General features: G+C 39.5%; 1 protein-coding gene across 1 annotated transcript; it reads right to left on the minus strand.

Annotated features, from left to right (window-relative positions):
- Nucleotides 1–1,933: 1,933 nt before the first annotated feature.
- Nucleotides 1,934–16,648, minus strand: LOC131781162 (extracellular sulfatase Sulf-1-like). The gene is made up of 10 exons (XM_059097806.2): nucleotides 16,473–16,648; nucleotides 15,661–16,138; nucleotides 10,011–10,332; nucleotides 9,114–9,437; nucleotides 8,339–8,476; nucleotides 7,963–8,013; nucleotides 6,925–7,250; nucleotides 6,141–6,767; nucleotides 5,304–5,446; nucleotides 1,934–4,527 (listed from the first exon to the last, which is right to left on the minus strand). The coding sequence occupies exons 2-10, from the start codon at nucleotides 16,052–16,054 to the stop codon at nucleotides 2,875–2,877; spliced, it is 3,978 nt and encodes a 1,325-aa protein (XP_058953789.2). The 5' UTR covers nucleotides 16,055–16,138; nucleotides 16,473–16,648; the 3' UTR covers nucleotides 1,934–2,874.
- Between the last annotated feature and the right edge of the window lie 4,516 nt (nucleotides 16,649–21,164).

Raw genomic sequence — 21,164 nt, forward strand, 5'->3', positions numbered from 1 at the left:
ACGGGCGGGAAATAATTGGAGGAAACCATCGGGTGATGCTCGCCGACAGCAGACGGAACAAAGGATCGGTGATAAGTGGTACAAATGGAGTAACTGAGATTTTCAGATCAAGATACATTGAAAATGTTATCATTCAGTACTCTTGCATATCAGAGAGATTTAGATTTACGTTTACGTAGGGTCCAAGTGGAATGTGAACGGCAAAAAATACTATAAACGGTTAAGAATATATGAAAGTCATATATTTGAACTACGGATAAAGACGTATATATATATGTATATATATACGTATATATATTCATATATTCTTAACCGTTTATTCATCACTTTATGGGTTTATTTGGAACCAACATCATGGCCAGCTCCCAGTTGGCTTGTTAGCTCAGTTGGTGGAGCGCTGCACCGGTATCGTAGAGGTCATGGGTTCAAATCCCGTACAGGCCTGAATTTTTTCCAGGCCTTATTTTCATTACTGCCCAAGTAGTGCACATTACTGCGAGGATCACTTTCATTCACAAAAAAAATACTATGCGACCATGATTTTCCCGCCATTTTTCACGTTTGCCGTTCGCCGTTCGCCGTTCGCCGTTCGCCGTTCGCCGTTCGCCGTTCGCCGTTCGCCGTTCGCCGTTCGCCGTTCGCCGTTCGCCGTTCGCCGTTCGCCGTTCGCCGTTCGCCGTTCGCCGTTTCTACCATTAGCACACTCGTGGAATGGTCGACCTCTGTGTGGTGAAATAATAGACTCCTTTATTTCGAAAATTCATGCAAGAAAACTGTGCATGTGTGATTCAGGGTGGTATCAACAGGAGCCCGGGTTACTACCTTCTGAAAATATATTGTAAGAGGTATAGAAAATGAATTTGTACTTCTACAATTATTTAGAGTGAGGACCCCGTCCATCGATACTTTCCCACTACAAAAAATTCCGGCGCACTTCTGTGAATCTTCGAATGTTCCTCTGTTTATCTTCTTGTAGCAAACCCAGATATCAGCGCAATACTAAAATATCATCATTTCCCTCTTCATGCATGTTCATCAAGGATGACGGTTTTTGACACATAGTGATTGGAATTATCCTCGGCAAGCCTCTGCGCCGCCCCGCGAAGCATTGCCTTTGAATTAATTACGCAAATAAGTAAACTACCAAATTGAGCTCCGAACTCTCTGACATAGGTAACATAGATAGTGAACATACGAGGCGCTGATAAAACAAGGCTGTGTCGTCAGCTTACTGAAGCTGCACTCCACCTACACGCTGGGGAGATCGTTAAGGTAAAGGATGAATATCAGAGGCTCTAAATAGATCTTTGTGGTACCCCAAGAGACAGGTTCAGCAGTACTCAACACGCCCTAGAATTCCAAAGCTTGGGTACAGTTCTGTGGATAGCTTCTGAACCAAGATTGTGATCAGATTATTTTATGGGAACGAAGAACCCATCAAATTTTTCTCGCTCCTATTCCTGATAGAGACTCCTGATAGCTCTGGAATTTGAACTTTTGAGTATTGGTTCGTTTAAATTCCGCCCCCTTCCCGCCCGCCCCCAAGGGGCGCAAAGTGAACTTTTTAACTTTAAAAACTTCCATAGTAAAAAATAAAATACTTGTATTCCGCTGGTAAGACTGGACAGTTCCGTTCGACTCCCCCACCCCACGCGGGCAAAGTTCGAATTGCACAAGGGCAGTAAAATGCCAGTAGGTTGGTAGGGGGAATGTTCAAGCATTGAATTGATCCGCGAATTACAATGACTTTGGCCTGAGAATGTAGGACTGGGTACCAAGTCATAATTTCTATGATGAATGACCAGCGCCTCGTCTCTTAAGCAGTTGAACTATTTCTGGCCAATACGAAAGGACAGGATGCTCGTAAGGTGAGTAAACTCAGCATGATGCTCTGCTTAAAAGGTTTGAGGGAAATTATACTCAATCGATTAACCACTATTACGTAAAGCTTTATTAAAACCATCACCATACAAAGATGCTCTGAAATAACTTAATAAAAAAGCTTTAAGAGACGATAACCAGAAAACGACATTTAACAGAACATCATTTTTACTTAATAGTTCAAATCAAAGATAAAGTTTCATATGTCGCATAAGAAATGAAACATCTTTGTAAAAAGCTCTGCGTAAGCGTCAATTAAAAGTTTCTCTACCACTGAGTTAACAAAAAAACCATAAAAGATTTTGTGGTTTCATTCAATCTTGTGTCACTCTGAAACGGAAATGGAGACTTTCTGAACCGGACTGCAAACCAACCCAATCGCTTTACAAATAAACTCAACTCATCTTAAACATTCATAGCTCATAATATTTTGTAAAAAGAGATAAGTCGTACAGCTAGGTTTTTGCAACTATTATTTTTTTTGTAACAAGGAAATTTCAAAATGATCGGTTAGAGGAAATCTTCACTTCTGTTTAGTTTGCCGTAGCTAAAAACATTGAATTAAAACACTTCAAAAGAAGAATTTACAACACTTCGACAGAAAAAAAAAACAATCAACAATTTTCATGGGAGTTAATAAAGTTAACGACAAAAACAATTGTAGTAGATTTGTTTTCGCTAACCAACATCCACGTTGGTACGTCCACTTTTAAACAGTCTACGAAATAAGCGTCCTAAACCAGTATCAAGGGAGGAGAGAGTGAGTAGACTTATTTGTTTTCCTCAGACCTTTCCGCAATTGATTTGCTGGCTACTATTTTTTACAACGCATAAACTATCAAAGCTATGTGAGGTTTTGACTCTACAATGACTTCTCTACAGCCCTCGATTGATGAGGGTATGTAAATCGCGAAGCATTTTCAAATTTTGACAAGTTTAAGGAGTGGTTTCTACACATCTAAACTAAGCCAACCAGCAATGAAGAGAAAAAAATTAGTTATTTTCTTTTCTAGGGTTAGAGGGCGAAGATTCCGAATTCGAAGAGAAACCGGTGCCATTTTCTACCACCCCTCCCTCCTGGCTAATTTGAGTCGGTCTTTGCTTGGAATGTTTTCCTTTAGATTTTTTCTTGAAGTTCCGATTCGCCGGTCGGTTGTTTGTCGGCTTTTTGCTCCGTTTTCGTGAAACTTCCGGCAATGCTTTATTTCCCCTCTTGCTGTCTTTGTTCTCTGATTCAGGTCTTCTGTTTGTCGATTTTGATTTCAATCCAGTTTGGTTTACTTCTCCTGCCTCTATGGTCGGCTTAATTTCTTCTGAAGTTTGAGAATTTTCTCTCTCCGATAATTTCTTCATCTTTCTTAGTTTTTTTAGAGATTTTTTTTTGTTCCTATCAATCGAGCTACTGTTCTTCCTTCTCTCTGCGGACTTTCTCTTCGATGGTTTGACTGCTGTTGTCTGTCGCACATTTTTCTCAGTCATCCTTTCTCTTGATGTGGTGATAGAGGCTGATGTTGCTGCAATTGAAGAACCATTTAGTTTGGAAGAGCTTGTGTCAGGACCCGAAGACTTCATTAAGACTGTGGGTACATGATTGGAGCCAAGTGAGGGTGTTGCAGTTGGTTGAGATGGTTTCTCGTGGTCAGACTTTTCGCTGTTATTGTCTAAAGGAGATTCCGGAGACCATATCGTGGTGTTTAAGACAACTGTCTGCTTTGTAGGATTCTCTGGGCTCTCTTTCTTTTCTTCTGACAGTGACGTTCTTTCTCCGTTTGAAGATTTCTTTTTAAACTTTCTGGACTTCTTAAGACTTTTATTCTTTGGTTTGCCTTTTGAAGCATATTTATCTTTTTTTCTCCCCTCTCGATCTCCATTTTTGCGTCTCTTGGGCGATTTTCCCTTCGCTGGTTTTGGTGTAGAAATATTGAAATGCATTCCACTAGTTTCCTCTTTGCTTTTTGGAGTCGCTGATGCTGGTGTGGTTGGGACTGAAGAAACGTTCAATCCCGATAAACTTGTGTTGAGTTCCGAAGTTCTCACGAAGGTTTTCGGTAGGTTGTCGGACCTGGAACAATTCAAACAGGAGTTGGACTCCAAGTCTGATGTTTCGTCTGGCTTGCTCTTAGTCTTAAAGTCAACTGTAGGTAAAGGCGCCATTTCACTAACTTGAGCAATTGAATGTTCGGTTTTTAAGCTTTCCATGAGCTGTTGTTTTCGTTCTGAGTTCAATATCGACTGAATGGTCGAATGTTCTAACAAATTTACATTTACATCTTTTGGTGGAAGTGTTGTAAACTTTTCAATAGTGGTTGGTTTCGAAACGTTGTTCCAAACACTCTGCGGAGAGCTTGCTGTAACGTCCGAACGCGTAACAAGGACTAGAGAGGGTGACTCCGAAGTCAAAGGGCTCACTGCACTTCGAGCAGATGTTTGCAGGTTTGATGGCGCTGTTGGTAAAGGAGTCATGTGACTCTCTTCCATACCTTCTCTCAAGTGGGTGTTGACCGCTGGACTTCTTGGCGGTACTGTAGGGTACTTCTTACCATGGTAATGAGTGCAATCCTCTCCCTTACATCCTCGCATCTTGACGAGTAGATGATGAAGCTCTGATAGAACACCAGGACTCACCTCATGAATTATATTATGCAACTGCAAGATAATAAAAGATGATATTCGATATCAACACTACTGATATGTTCGGTTTCAGGTTACGGACGAAGCCTAATGAGCTTAAGGTTTACATGGCATCAACAAGGTTGGCACTGACAGTGGTTTTCTAAATTCCCTGACTTTCCTGTTTCCCTGTCCAATCAAATACAACTACACAAGGTAGCTTACAGCTACAGCCCTAAGTCTTCCTTCTCATACTTCCACCGAAAAAAACACAACAAAGCGTTTGTACTATGACCATGCAAATAATAGTAAAAACAAGGAGTTGCAAAATGCCGCAAGACAAAACTTTAAAGAAATGTAGAAATGTCGAGATAAACGTGAGTAATGACTTATTCCAGCCCCAGTCTACAGATTCAACGGTATCATAGTCATTTTCTGACACATAATTCTCAAATTAAAAAATTTCCAGAATTTATTATAAATTGGCCTGCCTTTTCCTCAACTTTGATTAATTTTTTCATTATTTACTATTACTTGAGCTGTACCAACCTGGATTGCTGTGAATCATTCAGAGTGTAAACATGCTTTAAAAATATGATTCGCATGGCAAAACACTCGTTACTAAGATTAAAAACTTAAGCATGTTTGAGTCGTATATTATTCACAGCTTTTGATATTCAAAAGCTTTAAGAAGCGTGGATTTGTTTTTAACTATCCGCAATCAATGATAACAGAGATAAAAACTCAAAGAGAATAACTATCTCAACTTCCCGGTACAGCTTAACTTTCGAACAAATTGTGGGTTTCCATACCTGATATGGGTCCTTGTTGAGGTCAAAGTACTCCAAGAAATTTGTGATGAACTCGCAGTATAGAAAATTGTGTGTCGAATTTATTGTTCGCAAGCACCAGTAAGAATTGTTGGCAGCATTAGGACAGAAACAGAATTCTCCTCCTATACAAAAAAACAAACATCAGGTAATGTAAGTTTTAGAGGTTCTACCGGTCCATTTACGTTGTTTATTACATATAAGCTCTCATTCAACCATTTCATGAAGCTTCTGGCTCCTAAATACAAAGTGATAACATTGAGCCATGGCATAAAGACAACCCTTCTGGTCAGCACAGGGCATTCTGAGCATGAACATGACGATAATATTTCAACTCGAAGTGTAAATCTTTACAAATCTGTTGTAAACTTTCCTCTGTGATAACTTTGCATGTTTAGGTGAAACTCAACTAAATGTATTGAGCGACGGTTAATAGATGGGACCCTGTTTCAGACAGTCAACTGATAAACCAATGAAAACTTAGGCGGAGTTGCCTAAGGAGACACAGGTAAGGCATCCGAAACCACCGTAGCATGATGAACAGCAGTGGATAGTCACTGCCAACCCGAACGCAAATCTGACCAATAGCCGAAAAAAAATGTCACCTCAGTTTTAGCTCTCTACCCAGAGAAACATTTCAAAAGGATGTCAAGGTCTTACTGCGATCGATTATTGGTAAATAATTGAACATAGGCTGTGGGGGCAACGATGAGATTTCCGTTCCTTTCACTTACTGTTATGCATAAAGACCCATATGACGTGCACTCAACGAAAAATTCGTTTTCCTGATTTTTACAGATGGAATGTGAGAATATTTACCGGTCCAGAGCGGTGGCAGCTTCCAGTGATCCTCTGTCTGGTAGAAGCAGTTCATACCCGGGCTGGCACACATGCTACGTCTTGGCTTCGCCTTCCCCTTTTTTTTCTTGGTCTCTGTTTTGCGGGATGGAGCTTTTGGCGGTTTATTTCTTCTTCTCAGCGATGATATCTGGTATTGATCATTACCATAGTTTCCTTTGACGTCTCTCGCGGTATCATTACCGTGGTTACATGGACAGGGGTACTCTAAGAACTTGTCACGCGCGCTTATCAGAAGCAGTTTCTTCCTCCTGTCACGCAACGCACCAAGGCGTTGCCTTATTCCCTGAATTTTCTCCTTTAGTTTTCCAAGTTTTTCCGCCACCGCTCGTTGCACTTCTGAAGACCCATGAGGCGTTTGAGTCTCGTTTGACTGAGGTTTTGGTTTGCTAGCAGGAGTCCTAATAAACACTTTGGACTTCGAACGTCGACTTTGCAGCTTATGAGCCCTGGCCAATTCCTTCTGGTACCTCTTGTTGTTGAACTCATTTCTTCTCTTCCTTGGATTGTATCCAAAATAACGAGACCTTTTTGATCTTCGTCTGAGTTCTTTGGTCAAATAATCCATGCCGTTTATGAGCAGCTCCTCTGCAAAATAATAAAGGACAAAATTATGATGATTGTTAAGAAGCTTGATCACTCAATGAAATAGCTCTTCTTTCTAAGCAAAAGAAAGAATCCTTGTTACTAAAGGATAAATAAAAAAAGAGATTATCGAAGAAGGAAAGCCGACCGTTCAACTCACCCTCGTAGAGCAGCATGTCATTTTGGTTTTCATGCAGTTCACTATCAGGTCTTTGCTTCATGCAAACGCACATCTTCACAGGATCGGTAGGAGGTGTAGGTCGGGTAATTGGAGCTGTCCTTAATACAGTTGTGATATTTCGTCTACATTTTCTCAGTCTTGGTCTGCGGTTGACTGTCTGACACTCCCAGAGCTGCTTGGGTTGACAAGGGGATTGGTATTTTGGCCTGGAGCAGATGTCTTCCAAAATGGTCATCTTTCGCTCCTTAACCGAAGCAGTCTTGTTCCCTGATTTCCCTTTCATGAAGTTCTTCGTCCTTCTCCAACTAAAATGACACATTGCCAATATTTCTACAATGTACGTGTACAGTATACTAAATTAGTCCAATGACTGCAATCGGATGACTCGTAAGTCGGGAAGGCGAGCCGTACAGCACACCACGTTACAAGCACGTTCAGTGATAGCAAGTAAGAGGGTATATTACTACCATATGAAGAGAGGTGACGAGATTGACTCTAAGGGTATAAAACTAAAATTTAAACAAAGGAGAGTCATAAATTAAGGCTTTAGCTTTTAACGCTCCAAATGAATACACAAACTCTCTGTATAATATCGTCAGGGAGTCTCCTTCCCAAATGACTTAAACCCATGCAGAACGATTACTATTCTTTAGGGTGTTTCAAGCCTCATTACCACAAAAAATATAAAATTTCAGCGGCCGAAATTGCTCGCGAAATTATCTCAGCGTGGCTACTGTTAAGCAAATTGATCTGTTAAACAACAAAATAATGCTTCTTTTCTTGCTTTTGAAATCATCAAATTTCCCTTTGAACAAGTGATAAATGTGTGGTGCTTGAGCATTCGCGATACAGTTAAATGGTTCCAAAACGAACCAAGCTAAAACTGGTTTTCTAGAATAGACATAAAACTTTTCATTGTGGATTAAAAAAAAAGAAACGCAAAATACTTCATTAATAGGGCAAAAGTAAGCTAACTTTTTGTGCTAAGTTTGTCGTGTGTTGAACTATTCTGCTTACCCTCGAGACCTTTCTATGAGAATTGTGTCCCTCCATACAACATGTGTTCGCCTGGAAAATATAAAAAAAGAACAGATCAGTAAACAACAAACGCACTGAAAGCTTAACTTGTGCTAAGTTTGTTTCTGTGGAAAGCTTAAAATGCCCCTCTCAGTCAGGTATGATATTATCCTGAACTAGGTGATTCGACAAAATATCTTTCAAGAAAAAAGACAGCTCTCTACAGCTTTACAATCTATGATATCAAAACAATGATCAGCGCATGTACAGAACACTTGATGTACTCTTTCATTACCTACCAATCTAATAGTGATTGACAATTAGTACGCATGAATATCAGAAACTTCGATTCCACAGTTTCGGGAAAAACGTGTACCTTTTTGCTCTTCGTCCGTATCTTGTCCTGCGGAACAGTTTCATAACAGACATGCCGTCCATGTCTTTGGGTATCTTAATGCCGGCAATATCCAAAAATGTGGGTGCCAGGTCAATGTTCAAGACCATGTCTGTTACACTGCATAACAAACAAGATCAACTTGGGGTCAACATCACTCGTCAGATCAATTTAACCCTTCCACCCCTAAGAGTGATCAGCATCTATTTTCTCCTCAGAACATCACCCCTGAATCACACATTAAGGTCACAACAATAAAGGAGATGGTCACCAACGAACAAAACTCTGGATTTTTTTAAACAAATTCTCCATGTCAGCACCTTAGGAAATATATAGAGAACAGTATACAGAATAAACATACTGGTGTTAGGGTTCAGTGGGTCAACACCTAACAACTAGCGATAATTAAAAGATTAACGATCAATTAAGGGTGTTAACTCTGTTTTTCTTCTTATCAGTCCTGTACACTTTGAAATCCTCTTCGAAACCTTACAGGTCGACGACTCACTTTACACATTTGTGGTTTGCAATTGGGTTCACAATTTGTCAAAAGTCCTCTCCTAACTAAAGATTTGTTAACTTAACAAATGACGCGGCTGTATCTTCCAAAAAGGGGAGCAGTAAGGTAGGCAAGGAAGGACTCGGAACAAGAAGAACGAGGAGAAAAAGAACAGGACAAGGCAAAGGACGCTGGTTGATTGATTACGATTGATTACAAAAAACTGTAATCAAAGTGAAACAGAGTGTTGTGTCCCACCTGATATTCTTGGGAATAATTGGTCCTCTCACGTAAAAAGGAACTCTTATGTCGCTCTCAAATGGCATGGACTTGCCTTTGACCTGACCAAACTGACCAAGATGGTAACCATGATCTGATGTGAAGAATATGTAAGTTTCGTCTTCAATCCCTAGGGACTGGAGAGTGTGGAAGATTCGCGCGATTGAGTCATCAACTGAAAGCAGTGTTTGAAGGCGACGGCGGTGGAGCAGATCCACGAAAGCTATTTTCTGTGCACTCATCGCAGGTGTTTCCCTCATGATCCATTGTTTGTCCAGTGATATATAATTCCAGTTAGGATACCTGTAAAAAGTGGAAAACGTTACCCCACAAGGACGGTATGATCGCTCAGCTGTGTGTGGTAAGCGATTGGTAGACTACACAGGGTTGGTAAGGTTCGATAGCGGCTTGCAACATATACTCTTCCTCCGAGAAAATATAAACATGAAGAGATTTTTACTCTGTCCTAACTTAACCCTTTAACTCACAAATTAAATTTGTAATTCTCCTTACTGTCAACCATACAATTCTTGTAATGTTAGTTCAGAGAATTTAGTATTAAATCAACTAATTATCCCCAAATTGATCTTTTTCTTTATTCTCATCACTTATCTGGTTGATATTGTATAGATATTGTAAGGAGAAATTCTGTCTTGGTAACTCACGGGAGTTAAGGGTTAAATTACAGGGGAGCAAATATGTTCAGAATACCCTAACAACGAACAATTTGTTTTGTGAACGGTAGACAAGAAAACAAACCAACAAATAATGACAGAAAAACCTAGTTCTTTTGTAGGGATCAACTCTTGCAACAAAGAAACAAAATGTTACAGTGATAGTAGATACTGGCTTTCTTAAACATAATCTTGGTCATACCTTGGAGCTTGGGCACCAGGAAATGCTGTACTGTATTGAGGAGCAGGCGTCTCCGGGCCATGAGGGGCTGCATGACTCACCACAGCTAGGAAAGGACTGTGTGGTTTGTTCTCTTTTGTCCGTTTTATGAAAGAGATACTCCTATTAGTGATGAAATCAGTGAAGTAATCCTGCCCATAATCCATCTTGTGTCGTTCTTTGTACGTGTTGCGTCGTATTGTGTAGTTGTAGAACTTGGAGTTAAACACCAGTCCTTCCCATTTTTTCCAACCCGCTGGTACCCAGCTCCCATCGTACTCGTTTAGATATTTGCCAAAGTAACCTGCGAAAGGAAGATAAACCATCTTGATCTGAACTTGTCTATGTCTCCATTAGAATTTAAACAACTGATCACATAAAGGTTGCTTCACTTGAAGACAAAAACTCGCAGAGAATAAGATGTCCAGTCACTGGTCAAAAGAAAATTTATGATAAAAACATGTCACGATTTTAATGTCTGACAGATCTATTCGCAAAAATGTATTACAGACGAAAAAACTGCCCCATAGCTGCCGGTTTTTTATGTCTAAACAAACGAATCACTTGAACAACTTCCCATGCAGGTATATCAGGTAGGCCGATTCCGTGAAAAGATTCAACCGATAGTCATGGTCTGACGTAAAAACAAAGTGGAAATTTCATCAAGAATCATCGACACGCAACTAAGAGTATCAATTGTTTATTGAGCATTAAACAGCGACGCCTGGACGAGATTCTAGAAAGATTAAATAAAATCTTTCTTTTGTATATCTGTATCTCCGCGGTCAAAAGCTAATCCTTCCTAATACCATTAAGAGTAAAAAGAAATTAGTCCTAATTGTTATCATACTAATAGTTATTAAAAACCCCAAAGACCTTTTTAAATTTCCTTCCCGTGACCAAGCAAGTCTGTGGTGCATGCAATTTGTGACTTTAAACTTATTTGAGCGCACTATTCATAGGCCAATGCCGGATAGGACAATAACAGTCCTAGTGGCTGCTGATTGATGTTTGCTGACTATTTGAGTTTGAGCATGTTAAAATTAACGTTCCCATCGTATTGTTCACTTGCATGTCCATCAGATCTGACAATTCATATGCGATTGGGTTATTGCTAGAGGAATTTAAAGATGTATAAGAATTGGAGAAAATACGCAAATCTAAGCTAAGAAGAATGTGCCGTTCAGTGTTGTGTTATTCCGATAAAAAAATCAGACAGGCATTGCAAAACAAACAATTTCTAGAACCTCAGTCAAGGTTTACGAGTGAAGTTAAAGAAAAACCTTTTACGTAAATGAGATTGGACTGTTTGTTGTAATAATTGATTCGTTTATCTGGTGTTTTGGCTCGCTGACAATTGTATTAGGCGTATACAATAACGTCTGACTTGTAAATCCAACCAGTAGATCTTTAAATAAGTTCTCAGACAGGACTGACATTCTGTTCACACTTCTTACGAACTTAAAAGACATTAAAAAGGCGACGCAGTAAGGCGGATGGACCTGTGACACGAGGATAACCGACGGTTATCGCCATTATGATGCAAAATATCCCTCTCATCGTGCAGCTGGCTGGGTTTAAAGAAAATAAACTGCAAGAGGTTTTCCAAAATTATCAATTGCAATTTAGTAGGTCATATGAGAAAAATGTACAATGTGTGGGTTACAGTGCGTGCTTCGTTTAAGATGCGTTGTTCCAACCCAGCAATTAGGGTCAACTGGCTTTAAACATTGTTCAGCGCAAATCTGATTACTGTTTATTCGCACCAATTATTACTTACACATGCAATGAAAAGATTAACATTTAAAGTAAAGACACTTATCCTCTTCCCGCTCTGCTAACGCGCACAAAAATTGTATTGTCCGGTTTGCACAAAATACCACGATATTATAATCCTGATTAGCGCATGTGTTGTTTATCTACAGAATTAATTCTGCTAAAGTATTTAAAATACTCAGTTTCGTTGTTCGTGAAGATTCTATTTTGGTTCAGTATTTCAGAAAGGACATCCATTACACAACTGTGAAACTGTGGGACTGTAAATACAGCTGTGTAAAATGCTCTATCAGAAACGCTTAATGTTCTAGTGAAGTTTTCATCAAAACGAGTGTTAAAGATGCCTTTTGCATAATTCTTTTGTGCCTTTCATATGTGATCAATTGACATACTGCATTCTGAAGTAACCTACTGAAAGATTCTTTAATTGGATGAAAATTTCATAGTTCAATGAAATAATTAACGTGCGTAGGTGAAGACACTGCTCCTTTCAACATACAGTCACCGTGTATCTTACCAGGTCACATTAGAAAAACAACAAAAGAACGGAAAAACGGTTCTTGAATGCAAGAAGTTTTTCGACCATATATGATACTATTTATAGAGCTTGTTCGTACTGTTGCACTTTGGTTTGGTATATAAGGCTAAATACCACAAAAAAACCTCCATGGTTCATGTCAGCTTTCTCTGGTTCGATTTTATTTTCACTTTTTCTCAACGAAGGTGGAGGCCAAACTCGTTCTGTGAGAATCGCCGCCATTTGGCCCTCTTCAGAGTTTGACACCTGAATAAAAAGATCTTCGAAAGGGGATTTGCATGAAAATTTCATATCCGTATTGTTGTGTCAAGAGAGGAAAATCTTCATCAAACAATTTAACAATTTTTTGCCCCACTAAGATATTAAATTACACGTGTCAGTAGATCGTGATGGTATGAGAAGCTGCTGTGGATGAATCTCATTAGCACTTCCCTTTCTAGGTAAGATGTTGCAAGAAAGTTCTTTCTCAGTTTTCCAGGACAAAAATTGTGTTGTCCGGAAAAAAAATATTCGGAAAATCGATAGTCAATGCCCCCCGCACTTCGAAAAAAAAAGAAGAGAATAATCTCGTTGTGAATCCGGTAAATGAAAAATTAACATCTTGATAGCACTATTATGAGTTGAACTTTCTATGAATCGGAGAAGCGTTTAACCCCGACTACAATAAAAGTTCTAGTTTTGATAGTTTTCATCGATTGATATAATTCTCGCTTTCCTTTTAGGAAAAAAACAGAGGAGGAAATTATTTGACAAACACCCAATGACTTTGTAATGGCAGAGGGAATAAAGCTTCCCCAACTAGTGTGAATCTACTGTTAGAATGCCTTTTTCATATTTTTCATCTCAGTAATTTTAGTAAGATCTAGATTTTATTTTTAATATTCAAATGGTCACGTTTCTGCTGTTGACACCATTGCGGTACAGTAAATTACAAAGGACGGACCAAAGAAAATAGGGCAATATAATAAAGAGACAGACAGTGAGCGTGCGAGAGAGATAGATCAAATCACGTTCATTCAGCGAATTTTTGTCTCTTTGTTAGTTTCACGAAAGGAGATACTTGCTTTTAGACACTGAGAAATTCCACAGTCTTAAAAAACAACTTCAATTCTGGGTTAAGGCACGTCATCCAAATAGCTGGCTGATACGCCTTCCTGTTTGAGTTCGTGATCAGTTTGAACATGGATCAATACAAAAATGCTTTCCAATGAACCTCACACAGTCAATTATGGACTCGTCGGCAAGAACCCTTCAAACCAAACGAGCTCAGCTTGTCTGAGTGAAAACTCCTTTCAGCTTGTTAAAGTTCATTTGAGGAAAAGTGCAAGGCGTTTGTAATTATAAAATAAAATAAAACAAAACTACGCAGTAAGGTAAACAATGTCAGAGAAACTTTGCTAAAAGGAAGTCTTCATTATTCCTTAAAAATGGTACTAATTAATGTGCGTTTTCGTCGTTTCCCTTCGCAAGTATTATGCTTCTAACCGAAGTGGTGAAAGACTGCCACAGCAGCAAAAAATATGACCTTGTCTCTGTGCATAAATTTGTCTCGTTCTGTTTGCTTCATCATACGGAAAACTTTTCTGCAAAGCTTACTTTATTACACATGAGTGTAAATAACCTTGACAGGAAAAGAATAGTGTTCCAGATTATAGAAACAATTCATGGCAATGTCGGAATTTTTCAGATAGAAGTGCTAAATGTTCATCTTTTTCTGCCGAGTCTGTTCATAGAATGTCTGTGTAGTCGGAATCAGGAGCAAAGGTTACGGCAAACTTAGAGTGATGTCTTCATCGCAAACAGGCTACCAATTTAAAGAGAGGAAATTCGTGATGTTTCGTTATAACTCCGTTGACACTCTTCCACCTTTTCTAGATTTAGCTCGCTTAAGAGAAGACCATTTACCTTGGCACGATTTCATGATATCGGAAAGGGACTGAACCCTTTATTTGCCTTTGGTGATTAATCCTAAGGAAGCAACGTACATCCCGGAAAACATCACGGCAAATGCTTTTACATTGTTTAATAATTCGGTGAGCCGCTGTTATTTGATTTCCACTAAAAGTCGACCACCATTAGGGGGCCTCAACGAAAGTATTGCACAACTACAATCTTAAAATGATAAATGAATAATATGCAAATGATTCCTTTGTAGGACGTCTCACTTCATCAAAATCCTCTAGTGCGCATTTAGCTAAATGCAATTACAAGCAATTTCAATGATACACTTCGAGTAATCGTTTCAGTAGACAGGTAAAACAGACCGCTATCAGTCCTGTAAAACAGTTTTTTTTTGGCAGATTTGGTCAGATAAGACAACCTTCAACCAAAGGCGACATTCCTTGAATAACTTGTCTGGTAAAACAAAAGTGAAGAGCAGAATGCAAGTCGCTGAACCTTTAATGACTGACTTTTCAGTCAGTTTAAAGATCGTGCACTTATGGTGTGGAAAGATTCCAAAACATTAAGAGAGAGCAAAAGCAACTGAGTACACTGAGTTTTCAGATCAAGGGAGTTTTAAACCTGTTGATAGGAGCATTTCCTTTGCATTGGGTCAGAGCTACTTAAATCTTTAAACGACCTTGAGATCGACTTATTGCGGAGGTTTAGCCAGAGGATGGATTTTGAACGATTTTCTCTGATTTCATTTCTTCGATGAAATCAAAACAAATACAGCTTCTTGGTTTAAAGCATACTTGGTCGAAATAAGAAGAACTGTTTCTTTGAAGAGAGAAGTTTTCGTTCTTTTCTTATCGCTACTTGCGAAGTGAATTAACTGATTAAATAATCTCTAATGAAAATACAACATTGACCCATGAATTGCTGTGACCAAAACACAGCTAAACCGCCAAACATGCGCTGGGTAATAGTTTTGATAAAGAGGTTTACATATGAGCTGCAGCCTGACCGGACTTTCTAGGGATCAGCTCTTTGCTGTAGCTGCTTCATGAAATACTTTAGAAAATACCGGCAGTGCTGACGTAATTCACTTAAAAAGACAATGAGAGTTAGTCAAGCAACAAAGCACCGTTTGAAAATCGGACGACCAAAAGAATGTCAACGAGATGTGATATTCATTACAATTCTATTGTGGCTAATTGTAAGATGGCAGATTTGTGATAACCAGCGAGAGCAGCGAAGGCTCAATGTAGTCAATTGTGTCAGAGGAGCTGTACTAAAGAAACCATAAAAATTATTGGTTTCGATTTCAGAATTTCAATGTGAAGTATTCCCCTGAGTGAAGTTCTCTGACACCAGACAATGTGTTGATAAAGTATAATTATAGTTCTAGAAGAGTGGATCAATGTATTAACTTACCCGTTACGTATCCCGAAGACTCTAGGTACTTGGCGTAAGTTTTCTTCTCTGGGCCTCTTCTCCAGGATGGAGATGAACAATTCAAGTTATTAGTGTACGTGTTGTGATTGTGTGCGTAGGAACCAGTCAAAATGCTGGCGCGGGAAGGGCAGCACATAGGTGTTGTGACGAACGCGTTCACAAAGTCGGCTCCTTCTTGGCGAAGAATTTTGCTAGTCTTCTTCATTACCTCCGGCGATCCAAGCGCAGTGTCCAAATCATCTGTCATAATAAAAACTATGTTGGGTCGCCTCGCCGATCCTGAACCGCTTCGAAAAGTGTGCTTTGGTTTGCGTGCGGCCGACATGGAATTACACAACATGAGCAGCGTGAAAATTGCCAAGCCTTTCGTCATTGTCCACCAAATCAGAGACAGCGATGGGGAGGAGTCGATTGCTTGATTGTCGTGTTAGAATGCCAGGCAATCCGCAAGAAAACTCTAAAGAGAATGTGTTGAAAAAGCATCAACCAACATCACTGATCGATCCATTTTAAAGTGCCGATGGTTTCGGGTACTTCAATTGTCGGTATGAAATTACTATTGAATCCCATGATGATTGAGATGATATGCAAAATAATTTCAAATAAAACGGACAATTCCCGGTGGGATTCGGTGAGAAATTAGGCATTGATAACACTTACTGACTGCTAGACTGTTCAACGCAGGCCACAGCCATGGAAACTCACGAAGGGGGTAAAACAATTCACCCAGTCATAACAAACATATTTTTTTGTAGATAAAAACGACAATTTCTTTTTCAATACATACACACCTTTTCCCCTGTGGAACAAATATGATCTTGTTGCTTTTGTTTCTTGAACACAAGAGATGACTAAGGGTGGAAGCCACTGTGTGACCCAAATTAGAGTCTCTAGAAGGACAAACTGAAACAGTACGTTGTGTTTGCACCGCTATATTATGCCAAGGAATTTCGTGTTAATTTTAGATATCGATCTGAGTGACCTACAAACCGGAAACAGTTCACGGGAAATCAAAACAGATCAACTGATAGGCACAAAGCAGATAGCGGTAACGATTATGTTGCAGGAAAAAAGTACATCCAAGAATCTGAAGGAAACTAAAAGAATGTAGCAAACGCACTTTCTTTATTTCTTTGATGTCATCAACTGAACACCTCCCGTGGATCAATTCTTAGTGTATCGCTTTTCTTACCTCCCCACGATCACGGTCATAAACTAATGGCTTTTTGGAAAATTTTTGGTGCGGTTTGTATTTCAGCAGAATCGTGAAACCGTGCCCCATGACATGAAAACGAGAAAAGTATAAAGGCTAATACCTAAAACCTACAAAGAATAGTATTGACACTTATCTAAACGAATCTCAAGAGGAAAAAAAAAAGAATTTCATCTTTGTCAAATTAAAGGAATGAGACTAAAAAAGAAATAGACTTTTGCTATGAGTTCATAGTATTGTAGGGGTACATTTCAAATTACCTGGGCGAATGTACTTTTTCACGAAGTGCTCGATCGCACTGAAACCGAGAGGCGGAAATAATTCAGGGATCAAAATTGCTTAAATACTGAAACACTACCTTTGCGGCACCGTTAGTCAGTCAGATACTCTCCGTATTCAGGATGCAATATGGTTAGCTTAGTTTGCTCAGAGTCACTCGCAGCAAAAAAAAAAAAACTGCCCGTTCTCATAATGGGCCTCGTAATGCACCGGATTTTTGTTGAGATTTACACGTCAGACGTTACCGTCCTTAGGCTTATTAAAAAGCACGCACAGAGCACACAAAGCACTTCTGATCTTTCCGTCCGCCATCCAGCGCCTACAAAATCGTCAAGCTTGAGCGATGATCCAACAAACATGCACAATTTTCAAGTGAAATACCCGAAAATCCACGATCTGAAGAGAAAAATGAGCTTTTCAAAGCTCTGAAGTATATGTTCTAACCGACAAGACTTATACAAACATCCGCGCCAGAGGCTGGACCCGAAGATATGTCCAGAATCTCCTGTGCTCTCTCTACACAAAGTGTTGTTCATAACATGCCTTTCTGATATTAGTTTCAATCCACGAACGAAGTGGAATGGCCACCACCACACTAGGGAGGATTCAATATGAATAAAACTAGGGACTTGATTTGCGATGGGACAAGTAGAGCCCCCAAAAGTAGCCAGGCCCTGGTGGGACCTTGGTGCCATTAGTCGCGAAGCTGTGATGCAACATGATAACATGTCTGAAGTTGAGAGAGAGGCAAATAATAGCTTCGCGTGAGCATAGCCGATAATCATAACAAAGCTGTGAAAAAAAAAAAAAAAAAAAAAAAGACTGAAATGCATCTATATCCGTTCAGGTAGGAGGAGGAATTTTTCTAAAATACTAAGAAGGTGATGTCTTGTCTAATTTAACTCTGGTTTTGAGATTAGTGCGGAGACAAGTTTTCTACTAAAGATTAGCTTCCATGATTTGTTACTTTGCTCACTGGACAAAATTCAGAACAAATATCGACTGTTCGACTGCTTCTCGCCAAACTACAAACCGTGGCCCGACAGTTCTCTTTTTGAGGGCTGCAGAGGCCTACCAGAAAGGCATGATTAGGTACAATGCACGCTCTCGTTTTACCGTAAGAAAGCTGGTTTGAACAACCAAAATATAGTGGCACACTGACAAGTTGAATACCATTCTATGCTGTATGGGCCTCTGCTTTTGTTCATTTATTATTAATTTTCAAACAACAGCGGATAGAAAGCCAGAGGTTCATACCGATCAGACACAAAACGAGACACACTAGTTTACTTATTTGTTTCGAACACGAAACAGAGGAATCAAGATCAAAGATCATTTTGATTAGAAATAATAATAATAATAAAAAAATACAGTGTAGACGTATCTCGTGTTATAGCTCTGTTGCGGTTACTCAGATCTTCGTTTCCACAACACATTCGATATCTTTGTACGTCATGAAGTTGTGCTTTGTTTAACTCGATCAGGGTCACTTAACCTTCATTCCCTTTCACCCTAATTTCACCTCGGAATCTACTCTGTTTGGACAACAGCCATGTATCTTAGCTAAAGTTTTGAATTTACAAACAAAATTTTAAGAATTTTGTGGCTACACTGACTGCAGTGATTTGTCCTCGCCACGATCTATTTAGGGCGTTGCAAGGGAAATCAAGTCAGTTTTAACTCGACGTTGTTCTGCTATCATCTGACAAAATTCGGACAGTTAATGATGAAAGAAGTGCCAGCCTGTTGATGCCCTTCAACGTCACGTGACCCAGATAAACGTGCTTGTCCTTAATTTTCTACCGCTTTTGTCAATACATCTTTTATTTCGAAATTCAACGAATTTTTGGCAGCGTATTCACCTTCATGAAAGACTTTTCCAGTTTTGTAGCGACTCTGAGCCGCAGCTGTGGGATTAACTTTCCTTAATTCATGCTTGTACTTTGCCCTCAAACTCGCTCATTTTTCAAAGACTCTAATCTTACGAATCTCAGAGTCAAAACAGTCAAGTCATTTCAGCATTAGATAAGTAGATAAAGATAAAGAACAAAAGAAAAAATATTTTTGTTGAAAAATATGATACGTACAGAGGTATCTGCGGGTCGCGCCTTTTAAGTGGTAAATGCACAAAATGTGAAAAACAGAAGTGAAATATTAGTCTTCGCATGACGAACGCGTAGCTTAGCAACGAGATAGTGATGAAGGCCCTTACTGATTTCGTACCCAGATCCTACCTTGTGACTGAAATGTATGGACCTTTGTCACTGCTTATTAATAAGAAGGCAAAGTTTGACCAGGATCGTTTCACAAAGGAAGATAATCTTGAGAGGATAATGATGGAAAAAAAGGAGAATCCTGTGATGTACACGGAATCAGGATAAAATAAAGGAAAATAATATTTTTTTTGATGACTGTTTACCAAAAAATACTCCAAAATTAAACCGTTAATCGTCAAAATAGAAAAAAAAATGTTTTGTCACCAAATGTTAAAGCTAATCCCCTGATGAGACCTTCCATCTATAATCAATCAACATCGATCAATTTCATCAGTGCATATCGGCTGCAACTCATGTCAATAGACGGCGAATCACCCACAAGGAGAAGATGGTGCTATCTGCAAGAAATAGGGCGCAGAATCCATGATCAACATCGCTATAGAAGAACTGCTTTACACAATATGAGCATAAAAAAAGTGAGTTATTTTCTTTGTGTATTCAAGTGGCCTCAACTTCAAGTAAACGATTTCACTCGAACTTGTTTACAGCAGTTTGATAAAAGAAGTCACTGTTTCATTTTTATACGTAAAATGCTGTTAAAGCCAAAACAAGATATTTATTTTTTGCAATTGGAAAAAAAAACAGGTATAAGAATGAAAAATTACCAAAAATGCGAAGAATTCACGCGTGACATTTGTAGTTCCTAAGCTTTGACCGACCTCTTGGAAATCGCGTGCAGTGACCCGAGTTAAGTCGTTGGGAAAAAAGGACTAGAAAAACGAAGAACTTGGATCGGGAATTTCATCTTCGAGTTCGCTTCTTAAGGGCCGTAAACTTAACTTAAAAGAAAAAACAAAACCAAAATATCTTTTTGCACTACCTATATGAATATCTGTCAGCAGTAATCTAGAATTTTCAACAACATCGTCGAGCCAACAGTAGATGTCGGGCAGTTGGTGTTCAGTAAGTGAGCCAATTACGTAGGTATTCAGTGGTCAATTGAGTTGCCAAGTTGACATATCGTCGAAAAGACCCATTGAACTCTGCATAATCAAAAAAAGGAGGGTCCAACATAGGATCAGTGGGGTACATAGGATCAGTGGGTACATAGGATAACTGGGGTACATAAGATCAGTGGGGTACATAGGATCAGTGGGGTACATAGGATAAGTGGGGTACATAGGATCAGTGGGGTACATAGGATCAGTGGGTACAGGATCAGCGGGCACATAGGATCAGTGGGGTACATAGGATAAGTGGGTACATAGGATAAGTGGGGTACATAAGATCAGTGGGGTACATAGGATCAGTGGGGTACATAGGATCAGTGGGTACATAGGATAAGTGGGGTACATAAGATCAGTGGGGTACATAGGATAAGTGGGGTACATAAGATCAGCGGGGTACATAGGATCAGTGGGGTACACAGGATCAGTGGGTACATAGGATAAGTGGGGTACATAAGATCAGTGGGGTACATAGAATCAGTGGGTACATAGGATCAGTGGGGTACATAGGATAAGTGGGTACATAGGATCAGTGGGTACATAGGATCAGTGGGGTACATAAGATCAGTGGTGTACATAGGATCAGTGGGTACATAGGATCAGTGGGTACATAAGATCAGTGGGGTACATAGGATCAGTGGGTACATACGATCAGTGGATACATAGGATCAGTGGGGTACATAGGATCAGTGGGTACATAGGTTCCGCGGGGTACATAGGATCAGTGGGGTACATAGGATCAGTGGGTACTAAGGATCAATGGGTACA

The sequence above is a fragment of the Pocillopora verrucosa genome, chromosome 5 (assembly GCF_036669915.1).
Source record: "Pocillopora verrucosa isolate sample1 chromosome 5, ASM3666991v2, whole genome shotgun sequence".
NCBI lineage: Eukaryota > Metazoa > Cnidaria > Anthozoa > Scleractinia > Pocilloporidae > Pocillopora > Pocillopora verrucosa.

Bases quoted from the DNA above. Each gene is read 5' to 3' on its own strand.
- LOC131781162 (XM_059097806.2), bottom strand. From the start codon at position 16,054: ATGACGAAAGGCTTGGCAATTTTCACGCTGCTCATGTTGTGTAATTCC. The intron at 8,477-9,113 runs GTGGGACACAAC...TTTGTTATGCAG, and splicing joins ATTATTCCCAAGAATATCAG to TGTAACAGACATGGTCTTGA. The intron at 4,528-5,303 runs GTATGGAAACCC...ATTATCTTGCAG, and splicing joins TCAACAAGGACCCATATCAG to TTGCATAATATAATTCATGA.